Source organism: Kogia breviceps, chromosome 7 (genome assembly GCF_026419965.1).
Source record: "Kogia breviceps isolate mKogBre1 chromosome 7, mKogBre1 haplotype 1, whole genome shotgun sequence".
Classification (NCBI taxonomy): domain Eukaryota; kingdom Metazoa; phylum Chordata; class Mammalia; order Artiodactyla; family Physeteridae; genus Kogia; species Kogia breviceps.
In genome coordinates, this window is record NC_081316.1 from 11546663 (window position 1) to 11568267 (window position 21605).

General features: G+C 39.3%; 2 protein-coding genes across 2 annotated transcripts in view; one reads left to right on the forward strand and one right to left on the reverse strand.

The window, feature by feature from the left end:
- Nucleotides 1-2679, reverse strand: part of LOC131760492 (glycine N-phenylacetyltransferase) — a 46125-nt gene extending 43446 nt beyond the window's left edge. The window contains exon 1 of the mRNA XM_067037286.1: nucleotides 2201-2679. The gene's annotated coding sequence lies outside the window, so the exon portion shown is untranslated. The remainder of the gene's footprint in view (nucleotides 1-2200) is intronic.
- FAM111B (FAM111 trypsin like peptidase B) lies at nucleotides 632-19918 on the forward strand. Its single transcript, XM_059070451.2, has 4 exons — nucleotides 632-2939; nucleotides 3827-3876; nucleotides 4909-5024; nucleotides 14210-19918. Exons 3-4 carry the CDS (start codon nucleotides 4944-4946, stop codon nucleotides 16277-16279), a joined length of 2151 nt encoding a protein of 716 aa, XP_058926434.1. The 5' UTR covers nucleotides 632-2939; nucleotides 3827-3876; nucleotides 4909-4943; the 3' UTR covers nucleotides 16280-19918.
- Nucleotides 19919-21605: the final 1687 nt, after the last annotated feature.

Below are 21605 nucleotides of genomic sequence, written 5' to 3' on the forward strand. Positions count from 1 at the left end.
TCAGTCCAAGGGACTGTGCAGTGTGTCGTCTTATCAAAGGCAAGCACCTGTTCTCAAGGATGTCAAACTATTTCAACAGCATCATATCAGCATCAGCTGAAAGTGAAGTCTCCTTGGTGGCTCAGCAGATTCCTTGAGCAATCCATACTCTGTGACTGTTGCCAAGTTGCGGTGGGTTTGCATCGACGCTTTCAGAGCAGAGCCTCGAAAGGGAACGCAGTGCTGGCGCTCTGCCACAGACCTATAGATCCTGATTCAGCCAGCTCTAGGCTGTTAAGTTTTCTGGTGGGGTCAGTTTTACACTTAAGACAGAAATGGAAGACTGCCACTTAAAATGGCATCAGGCCAATTATTCCAAGCATATGGTTCAGTTGCTATTCCAGTGACCAGTAAACAGACAAGGAGTAAAGCATCAGCTATTAGCTAGGCTCAAGGAGCCAGGATGCTCTAGGACTGGCAGGAACCATGTGCTGGTTGAGATGCCATTACAAATGGGCAAAAGTCCATTGGGAGGTAAAAATAGAAATGTCACCTAAGAAACAGAGGGTCTGGGGAAACAAGGCAGGCTTTTTCTTTATCTTCTAATGAGCTAGCTCCCTTTGAATTCTTTTTTCCTTTTCCTTTTCACTGCATCTCAAATTTAGTTCTCAGTTAATGGCCAAACTCATTACCATCATAAAGTGCAAGCTTCTCTGTCTCTCTCTCTGTGTCACTCTCTGTCTCTCTCTCTCTTTCACTTTGGTCTATGTTATCCCTTCCCATGTCCAGTCCTATGTCCCTTCCTGACCCTCCCTGGGTATTCACTATCACGTTATTGAATGTGAATCCTTTCACTTCACTCCTTGTCATTCAGTTGGAGTGGATTCGTATCTCTAAGTCAACATGTCAAAAGTAATATTCAAACACACACACACAGACACACACACACACACCACTCCTTCCTTGGATTTTCCATACCCATTAAGAAAGACATTATCCTTCCTCAAGTCGCTCAAGTCAAAAGCCCAGGAATCATCGCTGAGCCCTCTTTTTCTCTTGTTTCTTGAACTCCCTATCCATAAACAAAGCTCATGGGCGTGCCTTTCAAAATAAAGGCAGGATCCAATCAGTGTTCACACCTCCACCACTACCACTGGAAGCTGTGCCTTCACATCTCTGGAAAGCTGGAATAGCTCTTCCTAATTGCTTTCTCCCTCTGCAGCCACTCTCATACCCTAGAGGTTTTGGTGCACACAGCGGCCAGGGATTTTAAAAAATCAGGTTATATACTCCCTTGCTTCAAACCCTTTGTTTAGAATAAACCTTGCACTTATAATAAAATCCAGCCTCCTTACTATGGACTACCGGGTGCTTAGCGGCAATGGCGAATACATGTGCTGCTTAAGATATGTTCCTTTCCAGGGCAAATTCTCTGTCCCCAGAAATGTCAGGCAACTTCAGTAACGCCATTCTCTACTGCCTCTTCCTTTTCATAACATTTTAACATCTCCAGAGTCCACAAAGGAAAGAGAATCAGCAAGCCCCCTTGTGCAATAATTTGTTCTCCATCTATGTACGTTACTACCAGTCACCTGTACGGTTTAAGATAATTTAAGGAATAACAGTGATTTGATAAAACTATCATAGTTTTTCTCTTTTTTTCCTCTAGCTTTTTAATGTTAGTTTTACAATTACACTTCTAAGGTTTACTCTCTCCATACCCCACTGAGCACCTGAAATTTAAGCAGTGAGTCTAGTTTCTCTGTATATATTTTACATTAAGTCAAGTTAGGAAAAGCTTTCAATATTATTCCAACACCATCGACTTTTACATAAACATCTGTTCTATTTCAAAAGAGAGTTGTCACCACCATCACATATCAATTATGTTCTCCCCTTCTTTGACCAGCTTTTCAAAAATAGCACCCAATACTAAAGGCATCCCCTCCTATTCAGTTTCTTAAACAGTAAGATGTTTTCACAAGCCCCTTCTTAGGTCGTCAGTTTGGAGATGCCTAACTCTGGAGCCCTCCCTTAGGACTGGAAAATTCTCCATATACTAATACACGGCCTGGGAACCGGGAGTGCAGGTGCTGGCCTCTTCCTGCTGGCTGGAGAGTCTGTGCAACAGCCTCTAGGCGAAGTTGGCTCCTTTGCTGGGGACACCAAGTCAGCTGCCTGCTTTGGGCAATTCCGTGCGCTGGAAGCTGGTGAAACTCACCGCGCCCACGTCCACAGGTTCTGGGCCCGGAGCCTCTCCCGGGAGGTTCAGTCCGCCGCCGCCGCCCACCCCGCAGCGGCTGAAGGGGCTGTGACGGCCGCGCCCCCGGCACCGATGGTCCGAGCTGTCAGCCCTGCGGCTCCGGAAGCGGGGCGCGTTGCTCGAGCTCCGCGCAGACGCTGTGTAATCAGAGCCGCTGGTCGAGCGCGAATCCGCCGGCTCTTCCCACTCCCGCGCCGCGCTCGCTCAGCTCCTCTCCTGAAGACAGCTGGCGCGGGTGAGCAGGAAGGAATGGAGGGAAATGGTTGTTTGAAGTTTGTCCCGGAACGAGGAAGCTGACTGTGGCCCGAGCGTGGGGAGTGAGTGGATGGATGGGATCGAGGCGGGGTCATCAGGACAAGCAGGCTGGCTGCGCACGCATCTCCCCGCGCACCGCCTTTCCACCGCTCAGCCCGCGTGACGGGGTCCACACCCATCCTTTCCCGCCGCCTCCTTCAGTGGCCTGGCTCGGCCCTTCTGCTTCCGGAGTGGGTGAGCTACTGTCCAATGAGGGCCGACAGCCTCCGCAAACTTGCCGCCGTTGGCCAGACGCCATGTCCAATCCCAGGCGGGGAGGCGGGGCTTCCACTCTTCCTCTCTAAGAGCTCCCGTCGAGGACCAGCCAGGCGCCGTGCGCGCAGCTCTTTGCGGATCCCAGTTCGGCAGTCACGGGCACCTTTGGGGCAGATTCTCAGCTTCTGTGAGTGGCTCCTCTGGTCTCGAAAAGTACCTGGAGTTTTAGGGGTGGTTGTTAAGGGCACTGGTTAGTTCGAGGGATCTCAGCCCAGATCCAAGGAGGTTTCGGAGGGAGGGGGGCATAAGCAGCTCCCCATTGTGGTACCCCCCTCCCTGCTTCAGAGGTCAAGGGTTTCACACCTGGAAAGACACTTTGAGATCGTCTAGTAGCTGTTCCAACGAACGTGTCGTGTGCCTTCGGTGTTGGGGGCCGGGGGCGGTAATGATAAAAGTGGAAATCGCATAACTGCGCCCCGGACATACTGAATCATGATCTTTGAGGATGGGACTCTGGTATCTTCTGTCTTCTTCTTCTTCTTCTTCTTCTTCTTTTTTTTTTTTTTAACAAACTCAGAGGGAGAATTCTCAGAACCAATACAAGTTTGATCTGAACCAAACTCCTTCATTTACAAATGAGGAAACTGAGATTCCTAAGAGGGGTGTCATCCGAGGAGGGTTTGACAATTTTCAGAGATTCTTTCTCGGCCGTGGGTAGTTCTTCCATTGCTGCTCTGATCAATTCTCAGCTGAATACCTCGAGGTATTCCTATATCCAGAGTTCATATATCCTTCATGTATCCGGAGTTCGCTCTCTGTGTGCAGCTCTCTCCCTTCTGTGTCCTTTGAACTCCTGCCACCTTGGTCTCTCAGCTCTGTCTCCTCAAATCAGGATTCCAGCTGGCTCTGGCTTGCCGCCCCTCGTTGCATCCTGGCCTGAAATCTCTCAAGGAAGTCAGCTGGAATAATCACAGGGTGCACCTCATTTGTCACTGCCCTTAATTGCATGGTGTCCAGTTCCTTGCAAATTACTGTTTCATCTATTTTGCCTATTTTGTCTTGTTTTGCTTTCAGACTGAAGGGTAAATCTGGACGCTGTTACTTTATTTCGCCAGAAGTCCAAGGTAATAACGGTTTTAATGTTCCTGTCTACTAGTTCTATCATCTGTGTCACTTCTGGATCTGTTTCTATTCATCGATGTCTCTCCTCATTGTCGTCATATTTTCCTCCGTTTTATGCCTTAAAAGTTTTGACTGGATATCAAGCTTTGTCAATTTCACATTTTGGGGGGTGCTAGAAATGTTTTTATTCCTATCAATATTCTTGAGCTTCGTTCTAGTGTACAGTTATGTTACTTGGAAACAGTTCTATCCTTCCAAAGCTTGCTTTTAAATTTTGTCAGGTGGGACCAGAACAGCCTTTAGTCTAGGGCTAATTTTGTCCCACTGTAGAGGCAGTACCTTTCTGAATACTCCACCTGATATGTTACGAATTATGAAGTTTGACTTTTGGGAACAGAAACTATTCTCTGCCCTGTATGAGAAACAGAAACTATTCTCAGCCCTGTATGAGAAACAGAAACTATTCTCAGCCCTGTATGAGAAACAGAAACTATTCTCAGCCCTCTATGAGAAACAGAAACTATTCTCAGCCCTCTATGAGAAACAGAAACTATTCTCAGCCCTCTATGAGCCTCAGAATTTTTCTGTTTTTTCCCTTTGGGTGGTTCTTCCCCTGACTTCCAACAGTTTCACTACACTCGTGCACTGACCAATATTTAGCTGAAGTTTCAGGGGTACCCACTACAGATCTCTGACACTCTCTCCATCTGTGTAGTTGTAGCTCTCTAGCACCCTGCCCTAAAAACTCCAGCCACCTGGGCCCCCCAGGGCTCTTAGCATGTCTTCTCAACTGAGGAAACTGCCAGGCTCTGCCTGTGTTTCCTTTCCCTGAGATATAGCCTGGAAACGCTCCCCAGGCAGTAAGCTAGATATCCCTAGATCCTGCCTTGATTTAGAGATCAGAGATCACTGTTCTGCCCTGCCTGATAGCCAGTGTTTGAAACGTATTGTTTCATATATCTGGCGTTTTATTTGTTTAGTCATTTCAAGTGGGGGGAGGGTAAATCCAATCTTTGTTTCTCTATCTTGGCCAGTAGTGGAAGTGAGTTATATTCTCTTGGAACTCATCATGAATTTCATGAAGCCTGAAGAGAACACGTCATTCACTGCTACAGGAAATGACCAGAGTACCAGACCTGAAGTTTCAAAGGTACGCACTGTTTTACTCAAAACATGCAAAATGATAATACTAAATCAAGATATAAAGTGCTTTTGGAGTGCAGAAAGAAGAGTCCTTAATTCAGACTCAAGAAATTTAAGTCATATCATATGAGAAAGATCTTAAAGAATGAACACATTTCACAAGGTAGGTGTATCAAGCATAAGGAAATACTCTTGGTAAAGTCATGTACACATGAAAACGTATTTGAGGAACAGTATAGCTAGACTTGTTGGTATGTAAGGAGAATTCAAGAATGTAGTAGGCAAATAATACTGGGAAGATGGTTTGCTACAAGATCACAGTAGGCTTTATATCAGTAAGAACATTTTATTTTGTCAGGGAAAAAAATCTTCTAATTGTGAAGTAACAAAATTGATTCATTGGATTAAAATTAAATAAAATTTAAAATTAACTTTCTTTATGCACTAGCCACATTTCAAGTGCTCAGTAGCCATATGTAGTTCATGGCTGCCATATTGGATGAAGCAGATATAGAACATTTCCATCATTGCACAAACTTCCACTGGACAGTGCTACTCCAGATTAGGGGACTCTGTGGCCTTGCTACTCAAAGTGTGGTTCATTTACACGTAGCACTGATATCACCTGATCAGCTTCTTAGATCTGCGTGACCTGCATTTTAACAAGGTACCTGGATGATTCCCATACACATTAAAATTTTAGAAACACTGTTCTAAAATACCCTTCTACTGGAAGAGTCTGTATGGGGAAACCTATCATTCTTTTTTTTTTTTTTTAAACATCTTTATTGGAGTATAACTGTTTTACAATAGTGTGTTAGTTTTTCCTTTACAACAAAGTGAATCAGTTATACATATACATATGTTCCCATATCTCTTCCCTCTTGCATCACCCTCTCTCCCACCCTCCCTATCCCCCCACTCTAGGTGGTCACACAGCACCGAGCTGATCTCCCTGTGCTATGCGGCAGCTTCCCACTAGCTATCTAATTTACATTTGATAGTGTATATATGTCCCTGCCACTCTCTCACTTCGTCACAGCTTACCCTTCCCCCTCCCCGTATCCTCAAGTCCATGCTCTAGTAGGTCTGTGTTTTATTCCCGTCCTACCACTAATCTCTTCATGACATTTTTTTTCCCTTAGAGTCCATATATATGTGTTAGCATACGGTATTTGCTTTTCTCCTTCTGACTTACTTCACTCTGTATGACAGACTCCAGGTCCATCCACCTCATTATAAATAACTCAGTTTCATTTCTTTTTATGGCTGAGTAATATTCCATTGTATATATGTGCCACATCTTCTTTATCCATTCATCTGTTGATGGACACTTAGGTTGCTTCCATGTCCTGGCTATTGTAAATAGAGCTGCAATGAACATTTTGGTACATGAGTCTTTTTGAATTATGGTTTTCTCAGGGTATATGCCCAGTAGTGGGATTGCTGGGTCGTATGGTAGTTCTGTTTGTAGTTTTTTAAGGAACCTCCATACTGTCCTCCATAATGGCTGTATCAATTTACATTCCCACCAGCAGTGCAAGAGGGTTCCCTTTTCTCCACACCCTCTCCAGCATTTATTGTTTCTAGAGTTTTTGATGATGGCCAATCTGACCGGTGTGAGATGATATCTCATTGTAGTTTTGATTTGCATTTCTCTAATGATTAATGATGTTGAGCATTCTTTCATGTGTTTGTTGGCAATCTGTATATCTTCTTTGGAGAAATGTCTATTTAGTTCTTCTGCCCATTTTTGGATTGGGTTGTTTGTTTGTTTGTTATTGAGCTGCATGAGTTGCTTATAAATTTTGGAGATTAATCCTTTGTCAGTTGCTTCATTTGCAAATATTTTCTCCCATTCTGAGGGTTGTCTTTTGGTCTTGTTTATGGTTTCCTTTGCTGTGCAAAAGCTTTTAAGTTTCATTAGGTCCCATTTGTTTATTTTTGTTTTTATTTCCATTTCTCTAGGAGATGGGTCAAAAAGGATCTTGCTGTGATTTATGTCATAGAGTGTTCTGCCTATGTTTTCCTCTAAGAGTTTGATAGTGTCTGGCCTTACATTTAGGTCTTTAACCCATTTTGAGTTTATTTTTGTGTGTGGTGTTAAGGATTGTTCTAATTTCATACTTTTACATGTAGCTGTCCAGTTTTCCCAGCACCACTTATTGAAGAGACTGTCTTTTCTCCACTGTATATCCTTCCCTCCTTTATCAAAGATAAGGTGACCATATGTGTGTGGGTTTATCTCTGGGCTTTCTATCCTGTTCCATTGATCTATATTTCTGTTTTTGTGCCAGTACCATACTGTCTTGATTACTGTAGCCTTGTAGTAGAGTCTGAAGTCAGGGAGCCTAATTCCTCCAGCTCCATTTTTCATTCTCAAGATTGTTTTGGCTATTCGGGGTCTTTTGTGTTTCCATACAAATTGTGAAATTTTTTGTTCTAGTTCTGTAAAAAATGCCAGTGGTAATTTGATAGGGATAGCATTGAATCTGTAGATTGCTTTGGGTAGTATAGTCATTTTCACAATGTTGATTCTTCCAATCCAAGAACATGGTATATTTCTCCACCTATTTGTATCATCTTTAATTTCTTTCATCAGTGTCTTATCGTTTTCTGCATACAAGTCTTTTGTCTCCTTAGGTAGGTTTATTCCTAGATATTTTATTCTTTTTGTTGCAATGGTAAATGGGAGTGTTTTCTTAATTTCACTCTCAGATTTTTCATCATTAGTGTATAAGAATGCCAGAGATTTCTGTGCATTAATTTTGTATCCTGCAACTTTACCAAATTCATTGATTAGCTCTAGTAGTTTTCTGGTAGCATCCTTAGGATTCTCTATGTATAGTATCATGTCATCTGCAAACAGTGACAGCTTTACTTCTTCTTTTCCTATTTGGATTCCTTTTATTTCTTTATTTTCTCTGATTGCTGTGGCTAGAACTTCCAAAACTATGTTGAATAAGAGTGGTGAGAGTGGGCAACCTTGTCTTGTTCCTGATCTTAGTGGAAATGGTTTCAGTTTTTCACCATTGAGAACGATGCTAGCTGTGGGTTTGTTATATATGGCCTTTATTATGTTGAGGAAAGTTCCCTGTATGCCTACTTTCTGCAGGGTTTTTATCATAAATGAGTGTTGAATTTTGTCAAAAGCTTTCTCTGCATCTATTGAGATGATCATATGGTTTTTCTCTTTCAGTTTGTTGATATGGTGTATCACGTTGATTGATTTGCGTATATTGAAGAATCCTTGCATTCCTGGAATAAACCCCACTTGATCATGGTGTATGATCCTTTTAATGTGCTGTTGGATTCTGTTTGCTGATATTTTGTTGAGGAATTTTGCATCTATGTTCATCAGTGATATTGGCCTGTAGTTTTCTTTCTTTGTGACGTCTTTGTCTGGTTTTGGTATCAAGGTGATGTTGGCCTCATAGAATGAGTTTGGGAGTGTTCCTCCCTCTGCTATCTTTTGGAAGAGTTTGAGAAAACCTATCATTCTTATCAGCATTATTTGCTAATATTTATTTAGGCTTTTTTCAAAAAGAGACATTTTTTAGCCCCTTGAGGGAAAAAAGTAAATGGATTCATTGGTTCACACATCTGGAAAGTCCAGAGGTCAGCTGAGCTTTAATTCAGTAGTACACAATATTTTCAAGGACTTATTTATGTTTTCAGTCCCTATACTCTGCTTTTCATGTACTCCCCTGGCTGGCTTTCTGCCTAGTGACAATATAGCTGCAGTAATTTCAAAGTTCATTCTTTACCATCCAGATAATGAGTCTATCCTGTTACCCTGAGGCAACTTCTCTTTGCTTAATTGTCCCAGGCTAAGTAGCTCAACCTTCCTGCACAAAACCTTGTGGCTAAAGAGGCACTTAGGAGAATCAAGATCTATTCCTGAGCTGGCATGAATTCATTTCTATACACCTTTATGACTGCTGAAAAAAAATTGGAGAGAGGTAGAAGAGCTTTTTGGAAAATAGCTGCAGTATCTTTTGCTTTCTTGAACTCCATGTTTAGGTATTTGGATTTTATTCTGTAAGTAAAGGAGAAGTATTTACTGTTCTTATCCTTGTATTATTTATGAAGACTGATTTAACTTAACCTTTAAGTTGAATATTCCTGTTAAAATGTCTAGGGCTGTGCTGTGCAATACGGTAACTTCTAGCCATATGTGGCTATTTAACTTCAACTTAACTAAAATTAAATAGTGAAAAAAGTGACTAATTCAGATCCTCATTTGCATTAAGCACGTTTCAAGTACCCAATAGCCACATGTGGCTGCCATAGTGAACAGTGAAGATGATGAACATTTCCATCACTTCAGAAAATTCTATTGGACAGTACTAATCTGGGGCACTCATTTACAGAACAGAACTACAGTGTAAAATTTCCAAACTGTTTGGAGGGGATATGGGATGATGAGGGGGGAAATGGATCTAAAAAAGGCAACAAGGAAGGAGAATGTAAATGTAGAAAAAGTGGGAAAAATAGAATGCACACAAAATAAATTATAGAAATGAATACCAAAAAACAATGTTGGTTATCTTACTGGTTGCATGAAAGACTTTATTTAACCTTTATTATTACTTTTTAATGCATTTATTTTATATACAGTAAAATTTAGTATTTTTGGTGTACAGTTCTATGGCTTATGACCAATGCTTACAGTCATGTAACCATGACCAGAATAAAGATACAAAACAGTTCCATTACCTTAAATAGTTCCCTTTTGCTCACCCTTGTCCTCCATCCACCCCAATGCCATCCATATATCTTCTTTGATCAAGTGTCTATTAAAATATTTTGCCCATATTAAGATATTGGTTTGTTTAATTTCTTATTGTTGAGTTTTGTTTTTGTTTTTTATAAATTTATGTATTTTGGGCTGCATTGGGTCTTCGTTGTGGTTCGCGGACTTCTCATTGTTGTGGCTTCTTTTGTTGCGGTGCACGGACTCTAGGCACGTGGGCTTCAGTAGTTGTGGCTCACAGGCTCTAGAATGCAGGCTCAGTAGTTGTGGCGCATGGGCCTAGCTGGTCTGCAGCATGTGGGATCTTCCCGGATTAGGGCTCGAACCCGTGTCCCCTGCATTAGCAGGCAGATTCTTAGCCACTGCGCCACCAGGGAAGCCCTTATTGTTGAGTTTTGAGAGTGCTTTATATCTGTTGGAAACAAGTCCTTTGTAAGATTGCTTCCTTTGACAAAGATTTGCAGATACTTTATCTCAGTCTGTGGCTTGTCTTTGCATTCTCTTTCTCTCTCTCTCTTTTTTTCATTTTCTTAATACTGTATTTTGGGGAAAAATAGTTTTCAATGTTAATGAAACCCATTTTATCAATTTTTTTTTATTGTGCTTTTGGGTTTATGTCAAAGAACACTTTTCCAAATCTAAGATCACAAAAAATTTTCTACTGGGTTTCCATCTAGATGTTTTTATAACATTAGGTTTAAGGCTATGATCCGGTTTTTTTTTTTTTTTTTTTTTTTTTGCAGTACACGAGCCTCTCACTGTTGTGGCCTCTCCCGTTGCGGAGCACAGGCTCCGGACGCGCAGGCTCAGCGGCCATGGCTCACGGGCCCAGCCGCTCCGTGGCATGTGGGATCTTCCCGGACCGGGGCACGAACCCGTGTCCCCTGCATCGGCAGGCGGACTCTCAACCACTGCACCACCAGGGAAGCCCTATGATCCGTTTTGAGTTTATTATTTTTTATGGTGCAATGTATCGATTGAGCAATAGTAATACAATATATTCTATTACAATACAATGTGTGGCTAGAACAATAATAATAATAAACACACATTAGTTAGCATTTGTTTTTTTAATGTTTATTTATTTATTTGTTTATTTTCTTATTAGTCATCCATTTTATACACATCAGTGTATACATGTCAATAGTTAATGTTTGTTAATTAATTAATTAATTTGTTTTGCATATGGCATCTAATTGTTCCGGCACAATTTCTTGAAAATGTTACCCTTTCTCTACTGAATTGCCTTTATACCTTTGTTAAAAATTAATTGAATATATATGTCTGGGTCTACTTCTGACTCACTGTTCTAGTCCATTGATCTATTTGTGTGTTCTTTTACTAATACCACACTATGTTGATTACTGCAGCATAATTCATAAGATCAGTTAGTGGACGTCTTCCAACTTTGTTCTTCAAAGTTGTTCTGGCTATTCTAGGTCCTTTCCATTTCTATGTAAACTTTAAAGTCAACTTGTCAATTTCCACATAAATCCAGCTGAGATTTTTATAGGAATATTATTGGCTCTATAGGTCACTAGTAGAGGATTGACATCTTAACAATATTGAATCTTCCAATCCTGAACATAGTTTATCTTTCTATCTATTTAGGTCTTAATTAATTTCTTCCAATATTTTTTTAGGATAAATGTCTTGAATATCTTTTGTCACATTTTTCCCTATGAATATCATATTTTTTGATGTTATTGTAAATAGAACTTTTTGGAAGTTTATCTCTCTGATTGTTTATTGCTTGTAGCCTGGAACTTGGCTAAACTCACTTCTTTCTGGTATCTTTTTCATAAACTCTAGGATTTTCTACATAGATGGTCACATCATCAGTGAATTAAGACAGTCTTACTTATTTCTTTATGATCTGAAAGTCTTTTCTTTCTTTCTCTTGTCTGGCTAGGATTTCCAGCATAATGCTGAGTACAAGTGGCAAGAGCAGACCTACTTTCCTTTTTCTCTAACCTTCAGAGGAACATATTCAGTCTTTAATCATTAACTATGCTGTTATGTGTAAGTTTTTTGTAGATGCCCTTTTTGAGATTGAGGAAGTTCCTTTCTATTCCTAGGTTGCTAATCATTTTTCTCAAAAATAGATGTCAGAGTTTTCTAAAATGCCTTTTCTTTGTCTGTTGAGATGACTGTATGTTTTTTCTTTTTTATTCTCCTAATATAGTGAATTACACTGATTGCTTTTATTTTTAAAAAATTTCCCCCAGTTTTATTGAGATATAATTGACATATAGCATTGTATTAATTTAAGGTGTATGACATAGTGATTAGATATATGTATATATTATGAAATGATCACCACATTCATCACCTCACAGAGTTAAATTTTTTTCTTGTGATGAGAACATTTTAAGATCTACTCTCTTAGTTAGCCACTTTCAGTTATACCATACAGTATTGTTAACTACAGTCACCATGCTGTACATTAGATCCCCAGAAGTTACTTGTCTTATAACTAGAAGTTTGTACTTTTGACCAACTTCACCCATTTCCTCCATCCCACCCACAGCCCACCCCTAGCGACCAGAATCTATCTTCAGGGAACAGTCTGGGGTAATTATATGCTTTGCTTCATTTTTTTCCTGTTTTTCTTTTCTTTTCCTTTTTTTTTTTTTTTTTTTTTTTTGCGGCACGCGGTCCTCTCCCGCTGCAGAGCACAGGCTCTGGACGCAAAGGCTCAGTGGCCATGGCTCACGGGCCCAGCTGCTCAGCGGCACATGGGATCTTCCCGGACCGGGGCACGAACCCACATCCCCTGCATCGGCAGGTGGACTCTCAACCACTGCATCACCAGGGAAGCCCCTTCCTGTTTTTCAAGGATCACTGTCCTTTCTTGCCTAATGTCCAGTGTCTTGAAAACCATTTCTTATATTTTGTCCTTTTCTCCAGTTGTTTCAGGCAGGAATGTAAATTACATCTGCATTTCTCCATCTTGGCCAGAGTGGAAATTTGAGACATTGCTTTTTGTATTCTTTCCAGAGGTTTTAGTTATAATTAAAAAATAATAGTAAATAAAAGTTAAAAATAATAGGCTAAAATGGAATTAATTCATCTTAGCTGCTCTCTTTTGTTATTCTTAAAAATATAAATAATGGCATACCAGCATATTAATTAAGGGCATCTTCAAAAGTTCTACAGGAAACATTGTGTTAAATAATCATTAGAAGCATTTCCTTTCCAATCAGGGAGAATGGAGGAATACTCACTGTTAGCTGGTGATTACATAATCATCATTACATCACACTATACTGGTGATTCTAGCCAGTACAATAAGATAAGAAAAATAAGTAAAAATACAGTTAAGAATTGAAAAGGAAGGAACAAGTCATATTCGTGAAACATCCACAGATGATATGATTGCCTATTTTGAAAACCATAAAGATACATAGACCAAATATTAGAAATGATTATAATTTAGTAGTTGGCTAGATTTAAGATTGATATGTACAAAAAGATGGATTTACCTTGATCGGAAATAATCTTTCTGATTATTTCTGTTATGCTTTCTGCATAATATCACAAAATTATTTTATGATGCCTAAAAAAATTATTTCATGATGCCTAGGAATAAATGTAAGAAATGATTTGTAAGTCCTTTATGTATAGTATTATAAACCTTTGTTGAAAGACATGAAAGGAGACCTAAATCAATGTCAAGATATCAGGTATTCATGTGTAGGAAAACTCAATATTATTAGAATGTCAGTCCTTCCCAGATTCATTTATTGATTCAATAGAAGCCCAATTAAAATTCCAAAAATTTGATTTTCTGGCATTTAACAAGACGACCAAAATTTATTAGAAGAGCAGAGGGCTAATATCCAAGACATTTCTGAAGATAATGAGTAAAGTGAGGTAAATTGTTTTATCAGATATGAATGCTTATTATAAGGTTGTAATTAAAACAATATTTAGCACAGATATCGAAAAATATACCACTGGAACAGAGCAGAGACAAACCCAGAAAATATATGAAAATATCTTTATATTACTTTGTTGGGGCTTCCCTAACAAAATATCACAAACTGGGGGACTTAAACACAGATATATGTTGTCTCACAATTTTGGAGGTTCAAAGTCCAAGGTCAGGTTGCCTAGGGAAATATTAAGACTTCAGACAAAATGTTTTATGTACAGAAAAGCTTGTCATATTTAGAGTGGTAAAAAATTAGAAACAATCTAAACATCTAGCAACAGAAGAATAGATCAGAAACTATTGTACAGTGAACTATCATATAGCCCTTCTAATTGTGTTTTCAAAGGTTGTTTAATGACATGCAAAAGCACTGGCAGATTGCTTAGTGAAAAATAAACTCATATGCAGCATAGTATAATTTAATTTTATAATTAGAAAAACATGGAACATTATTATTAAAGGTGATTCTTATTAATTTTTTAATCTTTCCTTTTCTAAGGATACTGTAATGCAGCAGGCATGTTCTGGCACACCTGTTGATCAATCTCTATCTGACATACAAGAGTGTAACAGCACCATTAAACTTAAGAGTGAAGTCAGTGAGCATGAAACATCCGCTAAAAGTCAGAACCCACATGTGAGCACCAGTAGAGACTGTTGTTTCACCTTTACTTTGAATGAATGCTCCAGGAAGTCAGACCGTAGTGTGTTTACAGCATATGGTGAACTCAATGAGAATATCAACTCAGTTCTAAGTGCTAATGAGCATTTTAGTAAATGGATGGAGAAGTGTTTTAAAAAGAACATTATTGTTTATGAAGAAAAAACAATAGGAGGATATGTAAATTTAGGAATGCCTCTCAGATGCCTACCTAGAGATTCCCATTTTAATATAACATCTAGTCAAAGAAATAGTAACCCGGAAGATGATCCGATATTACGCCAATGTGAAAATCCAAACATTGAATGCATTCTTTTTCACGTTGTTGCTGTTGGGAAGAACATAAAGAAGATTCTCAAGATCAAAGAACTTCATGAAAAAGGAACTACGATTTGTATCTATGCCTTGAAGGGTGAGACTATCAAAGAAGCCCTATGCAAGGATGGTCGATTTCGGTCTGATCTAGACACATTTGAATGGAAATTAATGGAAGGTTACAAGAACATTTATGGAAAAAAGTCCATGGTGGATGAAGTATCTGGAAAAGTCTTAGACTTGGACATTTCTAAAAGACCAGTTGTCAGGCAAGATACCCATAAAAAAATTAAACAGAAGGATGAAAATGCCACTGATGAAATTGGTCCCTGGGATTCGATACAGTCTAAGAGCAAAGTCCGTGAACCAGAGAAAGATGGAGAGACTGAAGATGGAGAACACAACAGAGAAAAAATTCTCACACCTCAAAGTCTAGGGCATGATATTGAAGATAAGACACACCAGACAACTTCCAATAGGCAAAGGCCCCATCTGGGTATGGAATATGCTATTAATTCGGATCTCCAGAGGGAGGCAGCTAATCTCTTGGAAAAGAATTTACAGGTGTTGAGCAAAGTTATGATAAGTCAATATCCACATTTTAATGTGGCACATCAGATACATAACTATTTTAGGGACGAACAGAAGAGAATGCAACTGCTAGTGTCTAAACAATTCAAGCTCTATAAAGAGTCCTTTGGAAAAGTGACTGCAAATTGTACTTCAGTTGCAATCTGTGAATGTCTTGTTCATCTTAGTAAGTCAGTTGGGTTCCTGAAATGGGACAATAATGGAAACACAGGCAATGCTACTTGCTTTGTCATCAACAATTGTTTTATTTTTACCTGTCGACATGTCTTGCATCTCATGGTAGGAGAAGATACAGATCCAAATTTGTGGCCAGATATAATAAGCAAATGTGCAAAGGTCACTTTCACTTATAAAGAGTTCTGCCCTGTTGATGCTGATTGGTTTTCCGTGGAGCCTACTTATATGGTGTCTGATGAAACTCTAGATTACGCCATTTTAAAACTAAGAGAAAATGGAAATGGATTTCCTCCAGGCCTATGTGGACAAGTTTCCCCTCAACCATCTAGTGGTTTGCTTTATTTAATTGGTCACCCAGAAGGCCAGATCAAGAAAATAGATGGTTGTGCTGTGATTTCTTTAGAACAACGGTTAAAGAGGTATAGAGACCATCTTCAAGATGGTGTAGCAGGACCCTGTGCTGGCACTTATAATGCTTGCCCTATGTTTACCCAGAGAAGTTGGCTATCAGAGGTTTGGAGCACTGACAAAGTTAGTTATGATACTTGTTTTTCTAGTGGGTCCTCTGGCTCCCCAGTGTTTAATGCATCTGGTAATTTGGTTGCTATGCACTCCTTTGGGCAATTTTATAAATGTGGAGGTAAGGTTTACGCTTTTATTGAATTTGGCTGTTCTATGGATTCAATTCTTCGTCATATTAAACAGAATGATGAGAGCTTATACAGATTATTAACAGAAAAGAAAAATGAGAACCACCATGAAGAGAAATATAAGAAACAAGAGTCGTTATTTCAAGATCATCAGATTGAACCCATGGAACCGTAGGGAAAGGATGCTGCTTTCAGAAAAAATATGCCAATAATTTAAAGTATTTGGGGCTGTTTCTTTAAGGTATAATGAATATTATTTCTCAGTTAGAAAACTTACAGAGAATCATGTGGATGTACAAAACACATATTAGAGCTCAAATGAATATTGATTACTTTTCTCATTGGCTTTTTCTTTTAAACAACCTCAAGCCTCACTTAAAATATTTAGGTTGGGTGATAACTACTGGTGTAAGATAGGCTATAAGGATGTATTGTACAACATGGGGAATAGAGCCAATATTTTGTAATAACTGTAACTGGAGTAACCTTTAAAAACTGTATAACAATTTTTAAAAATATAAAAAGTTTTTAAAAACTTAGGTCACTTACTCAAATAGTTGGTGTTTGCCATTCTAAATGCCTAGGATGGTATATCTATTCCACCTTTATAACGGTGAAGTGATTATTATTCTCTGTGTAACAAGATAATAGGGAAATATACCTTTAGAGTTAAGGAAAAAAGATGTATTGTTCCTCTAAGACCCAAAATTCTTTGATCTTAATTTTTTCCCTTCTATGCCACTGTGACATCAGCCTCTATTGTAATTGCCAATAGAAAATCCCAGCTTCTCAGTTCTTTTCTCTAGTTCTGCCCTTCTCTGGCAGATATAAAGAGTGACTTGACTAGTCTCCATCTCCACCCTCTCATGCTCACAGTCTAGAAAGCTAACAACTAAATATGTCAGTCCACAATTTGCAACTAAGATTCTGGATATAAATCAGGTTCCTCTAAACAGATGCACTGGCATGTAATTTGGAAGACAGAAATTAAATGGAGACTATCTTTCTTCTCCATATTCTGGCAAACTAAGTCAGAAAAGTAAGTGTCTAGAGACAGTAGAGTTGGCCACATTCAGTGTCAGTGTTTAGTCATCAGCTTCATGGGTACTGGAGTAACTGTGGCAGTGTCAGCAGCCAGAATCAGCATTGCAATGTCTGGTCACTCACTTAGCTGGTGTGGAGAGGCATTTGTAACAGCTTCCCAGTCCAGCTTCCTGATTCCTGGATTGCAGATATGAAGGTGTGTTCTTGAACTCAATAATTCCAATATTGGCCTTCTGAATCCCACTGCTTTTTCTCATACTAAAGATTTGCCAGCACTAACCACTTCAGTTATATCTCTTTTACCTGCACTGAACTCTGACATACCCTCCATACTAACTAGCAATTGATGGAGCTGTCCAAATATGTGATAGTCTTCCAGCCGTGCAAAAGCCAGAAATCTGACTCAAAAAAATTGTTGGTTCAGAAATTTTAGATTTGTATGTTTATTAGAAACTGTCGAATTTCAAAAATAAAAGAGGTTTACTTCTCTCTCTTGTAATAGTCTAAACATACTGTCCTCTGTGGTTGTGGGAATTCCAGGTTGTCAAGGTATTAGGTTTCTTCAATCAGGTTCTATTATACCACAGCCCTCAACATGCAACATGGTCCAAGATGACTGCTAAACTTCCAGCCAACACACCTATGCCACAGCCGGGGTAAGAGGGAAATTGCACAAGGAGAGTGCACCTCTTGCTCTTAAGAACACCATCCAGAGACTGCATATCACGGATCCTCATACCCATTGCCTACAACTTGGTCACATAGCTCAGTTAGCTGAAAATCATGCTGTGAAACGTAGTGGTTATTCTGGTTGACCAGATGCCCAGCCTAAATTCTATTACTGTGGAATAAAAAAGAAAATAGATATTGGGTAAACTATAAGTCTTAACCTCGGTCCCACCCATCTAGCCCCTCTAGTATCTTATATACACTTCCTTCCACATATGAAGCACACCTACCCATTCTCCAAGACAGTCTGGCATTTCTGGGTAATGTGCATTTCTCTCCATCACATCTGAATGCAGCTCCTCATGGCCTGGAGATATATCTGCCCATTCCCACTCATCCTACTAACACACCTGATATACCAGAGTGGAGTGTGGTGAGAATCCAGTAACTTAAACTTTTATTCAAAAAAGAGGAGAATGGAAAATTTGGCAGTCACAATCCCATAGCAAGGATAAAATCCTGTTTTTCAGGAATTGCCAGGATGCTTTGCTCCAGTAGGGAGTTCAGTTTATGCTTAGTTCACATTACAACTCTTGGTTACTGCTTATTGGAGTTGGAACAGCCTTGACCATTGTCTCTCAAAACCCCAGATTTTGTCTTTCAGGGTGTGCTTTTCTGTCCATTGTTCTCTATGGCCATTTCCTTCTCTTTGTAATGTCTAGTTTTATTAAGTTAGGATTTATGAACAGTAAAATATGTCCTTTTTGGTGTACTGGTCAGTGAATTCTGGCAAATGCATATACTCAAGTGACTACTACCCAATCAAAAAGCTAAGCAGCATTTTTTTTTAATAAAATATAAATACACTGCCATCAGCATGCCTACAAAAACTTATTGATTGTTTCAGTCAGTGTGTATCTTCTCCTGACTTCTTAATTTGTTGTTAATTTTTGTTTGTGTTACATCTGGATTGTTCAAGTCAGAATCCAAACAGTCTCCACATTGTATTTGGTTGTATGAGTCTCTTAAGTCACTTTTAATGTGTAAATTTCCCCTTCCTCTATATTTTCCAGACATTTATTTATTGGAGAAAGTGCGTCATATTTGTCCTATAGAATATTCTACATTCTGGACTTTGCTGTTTCATCTCTGTGATGTCATTGGATGTGTAGCTTAGTCCCTGGATTTCCTGTAAACTGGCGGTTAGATCTAGAGGGTTGATTATATTCAGACTGGACTTTTTGCCAAAAATATTTCCTAGGTGGTGTCAAGGGATATTGGGCCTTCCTGTTGCTTTACTGTGGGCCAGTATCTGATCCTTGTTTTCATTAGCATCATGAAATTTAGTATAAATTCCACTGGCATCCTATAACAGAGTATTGAATACAGAATCTCTGGAAAATGCACCACTTCAAAGAACTAAGCCAAATCGTTTTGCATCTTTTTTTATTAAGCATCTTCAAAATCCACTCCCACAAGTATTCCCTGGTTTTCTGATGATGGAGTTTAGCAAATTCTAAAAATTCTCTCTGCATAAAACTTCTTTTACACATACTCTGCAAATTACCCTCAGATCATAGTAATTTAAAATCTGGTGTGATGGTTAATGTTATGTGTCAACCCGACTGAGCCACCATGTGACCAGATAGTTGGTCAAATATTATTCTAGGTTTTGCTGTGAGGGTGGTTTTGCATAAGATTATCATTAAAGCCGATTGCCCTCCTTAATGTGGGTGGGCCTTGTCCAATCAGTTGAAGGCATGAATAGCACAAAAAGACTGACCCCCCTCCAAGTAGGAGAGAATTCTTCCTGTATGACTGTCTTTGAACTGGGACACCAGCTTTTTCCTGCCTTTGGACTTGAACTGAAACATTGGCTCTTCCTGGGTCTCAAGACTGCCTTGTTCTCAGAACTTCAGATGCTGACCAGAACTCACCATGGACTCTCCTGGGTCTCTAGTTTGCTGACTCACCCTGCAGATGTTGGGGCTTTCCATCCTCAATTATGTGAGCCAGTAACCTATAATAAATGCGTACACACAAACATACATAATCACATTAGCCAATTACCTGTAATAAATAAATAAATAGATGGATGTACATATCCTATTTGTTCTGTTTTTCTGGAAAACTCTGACTAATACATATGGTAACAGGATCACTACAGTGAGGCATGGAACATGAGAGAAATTTGTTGTCTTTCTCCTACCAGAAGACAAAGGAGAAGCGGCAGAGAGAATGTGTCATTCAAGTTTAGGGGTTGATATTTTCCATGTCTTAGAAACCTCCCAAATACCATAACTCCAATTCTAGGAAACTTACCCTTTGTAAATGAATGTTCTAAATTTCACATGTGAGACAGAAGAGGTTTTGAATTCAATTGCCATTGGAATTTAGCAACATAAAAGGTCAATCTCAGAATTCTCCTTCTGGTAATGGTGGAATGGGAATTTCAAACCAACCTTCCCACCCTACACACACACACACACACACACACACACACACACACACACACACACACACACAGAATAATCTGAAAATATAAACAAAAATTAGGAAACATCTGTGTGAAGGTATCAAAGCATTATTACCAAAGCAGTCAGGAAGTACAGGACCAATATCCAAGTGAGGAGGGAAGCCCAAATAGTGAGCTCTGTAGTTAGTGCTACTTTTACCTTAGAGGAACTTGCCAGTTCTGGAGGAGATAGATGGCTGAGAGTCTGACTAGCTGACCAGACATTTGAAAAGAATAATGAAGCTAGGGCGGTGGGGGCAAAAGTTAAGAGTTTAAGACCTATCAAGTGGTAGGGGGTCCAGTAAACACCACAGGATTTTGAATGGGAACAAAACGTTGACCATCAGGTACAAGAATGTCTCCCAAATATCCTGGCCTTTACAGGGACACAGTCAGTTGGAAAACACTCTCAATCCCAGCTAAGTTTAGGTTGATCTAACCTAGGTTAGGCTAGTGAGCCCCACCCAGCCACCTCCCAGAATGAATGGTAAAGTTTCTTTGGAGGAAGGTTATATCATCCTGAGCCTCGAATTTTTTCTACAAGACAAAATTTGCTACAGAAAAATGAAAATAAATCTTAGACTTGAAAGTTAAAGAACTTTTTTGGGCAAAGTGTATCAAGAAAATTGGCAGAGATGTAGACTTAATGAGAAAAATGTGATAATTTTCTTCTATCCAATACTAATATATGAGATATGTACTATATTATAATTATTTACTGGATTATAATTATTTATAATCCACAAGCCCAAAGCACTTATTCAAGAGACAAGCCTTCTTTCTTAACTACTACCCGAATAATAGGGAATTAGGTTCTTCTCTCAACATTTGACTCATTCTTTCTCTACCAACGTGGATTGACATTTCCCGTTTTAGTATTTACGGGAACTGAAAAGAAAAATTTCACAACAAAAAGTAAGCTATAACTTTAACAAAAGGGATACTTTGGGACATTTGCATAAAGCTATGGGCCCTCTTGTCAAACCCTGGGAGCCCAGTACTCCTCCTGCTATACTCACACTCAAAGATTTTGAATCACTTGATCCTGATGCTGCACCTAAATTTCCACTGACGATTATTCATGGAAGCTCCAAATTAAATGAATCAGATCTTCAAAATTATTTTTTTAATAGTACACAAATGAAGCCTACCTTTCTCAGTGTCCATCTTGAGGGCCTTGTCACATGCCACTGCTTGAGCTCGCCTGCTAATATGCTCACTGTCCCATACCTATGAACCTAAGGTGGGTCCAACCAGATGGGCCAAACAGAGG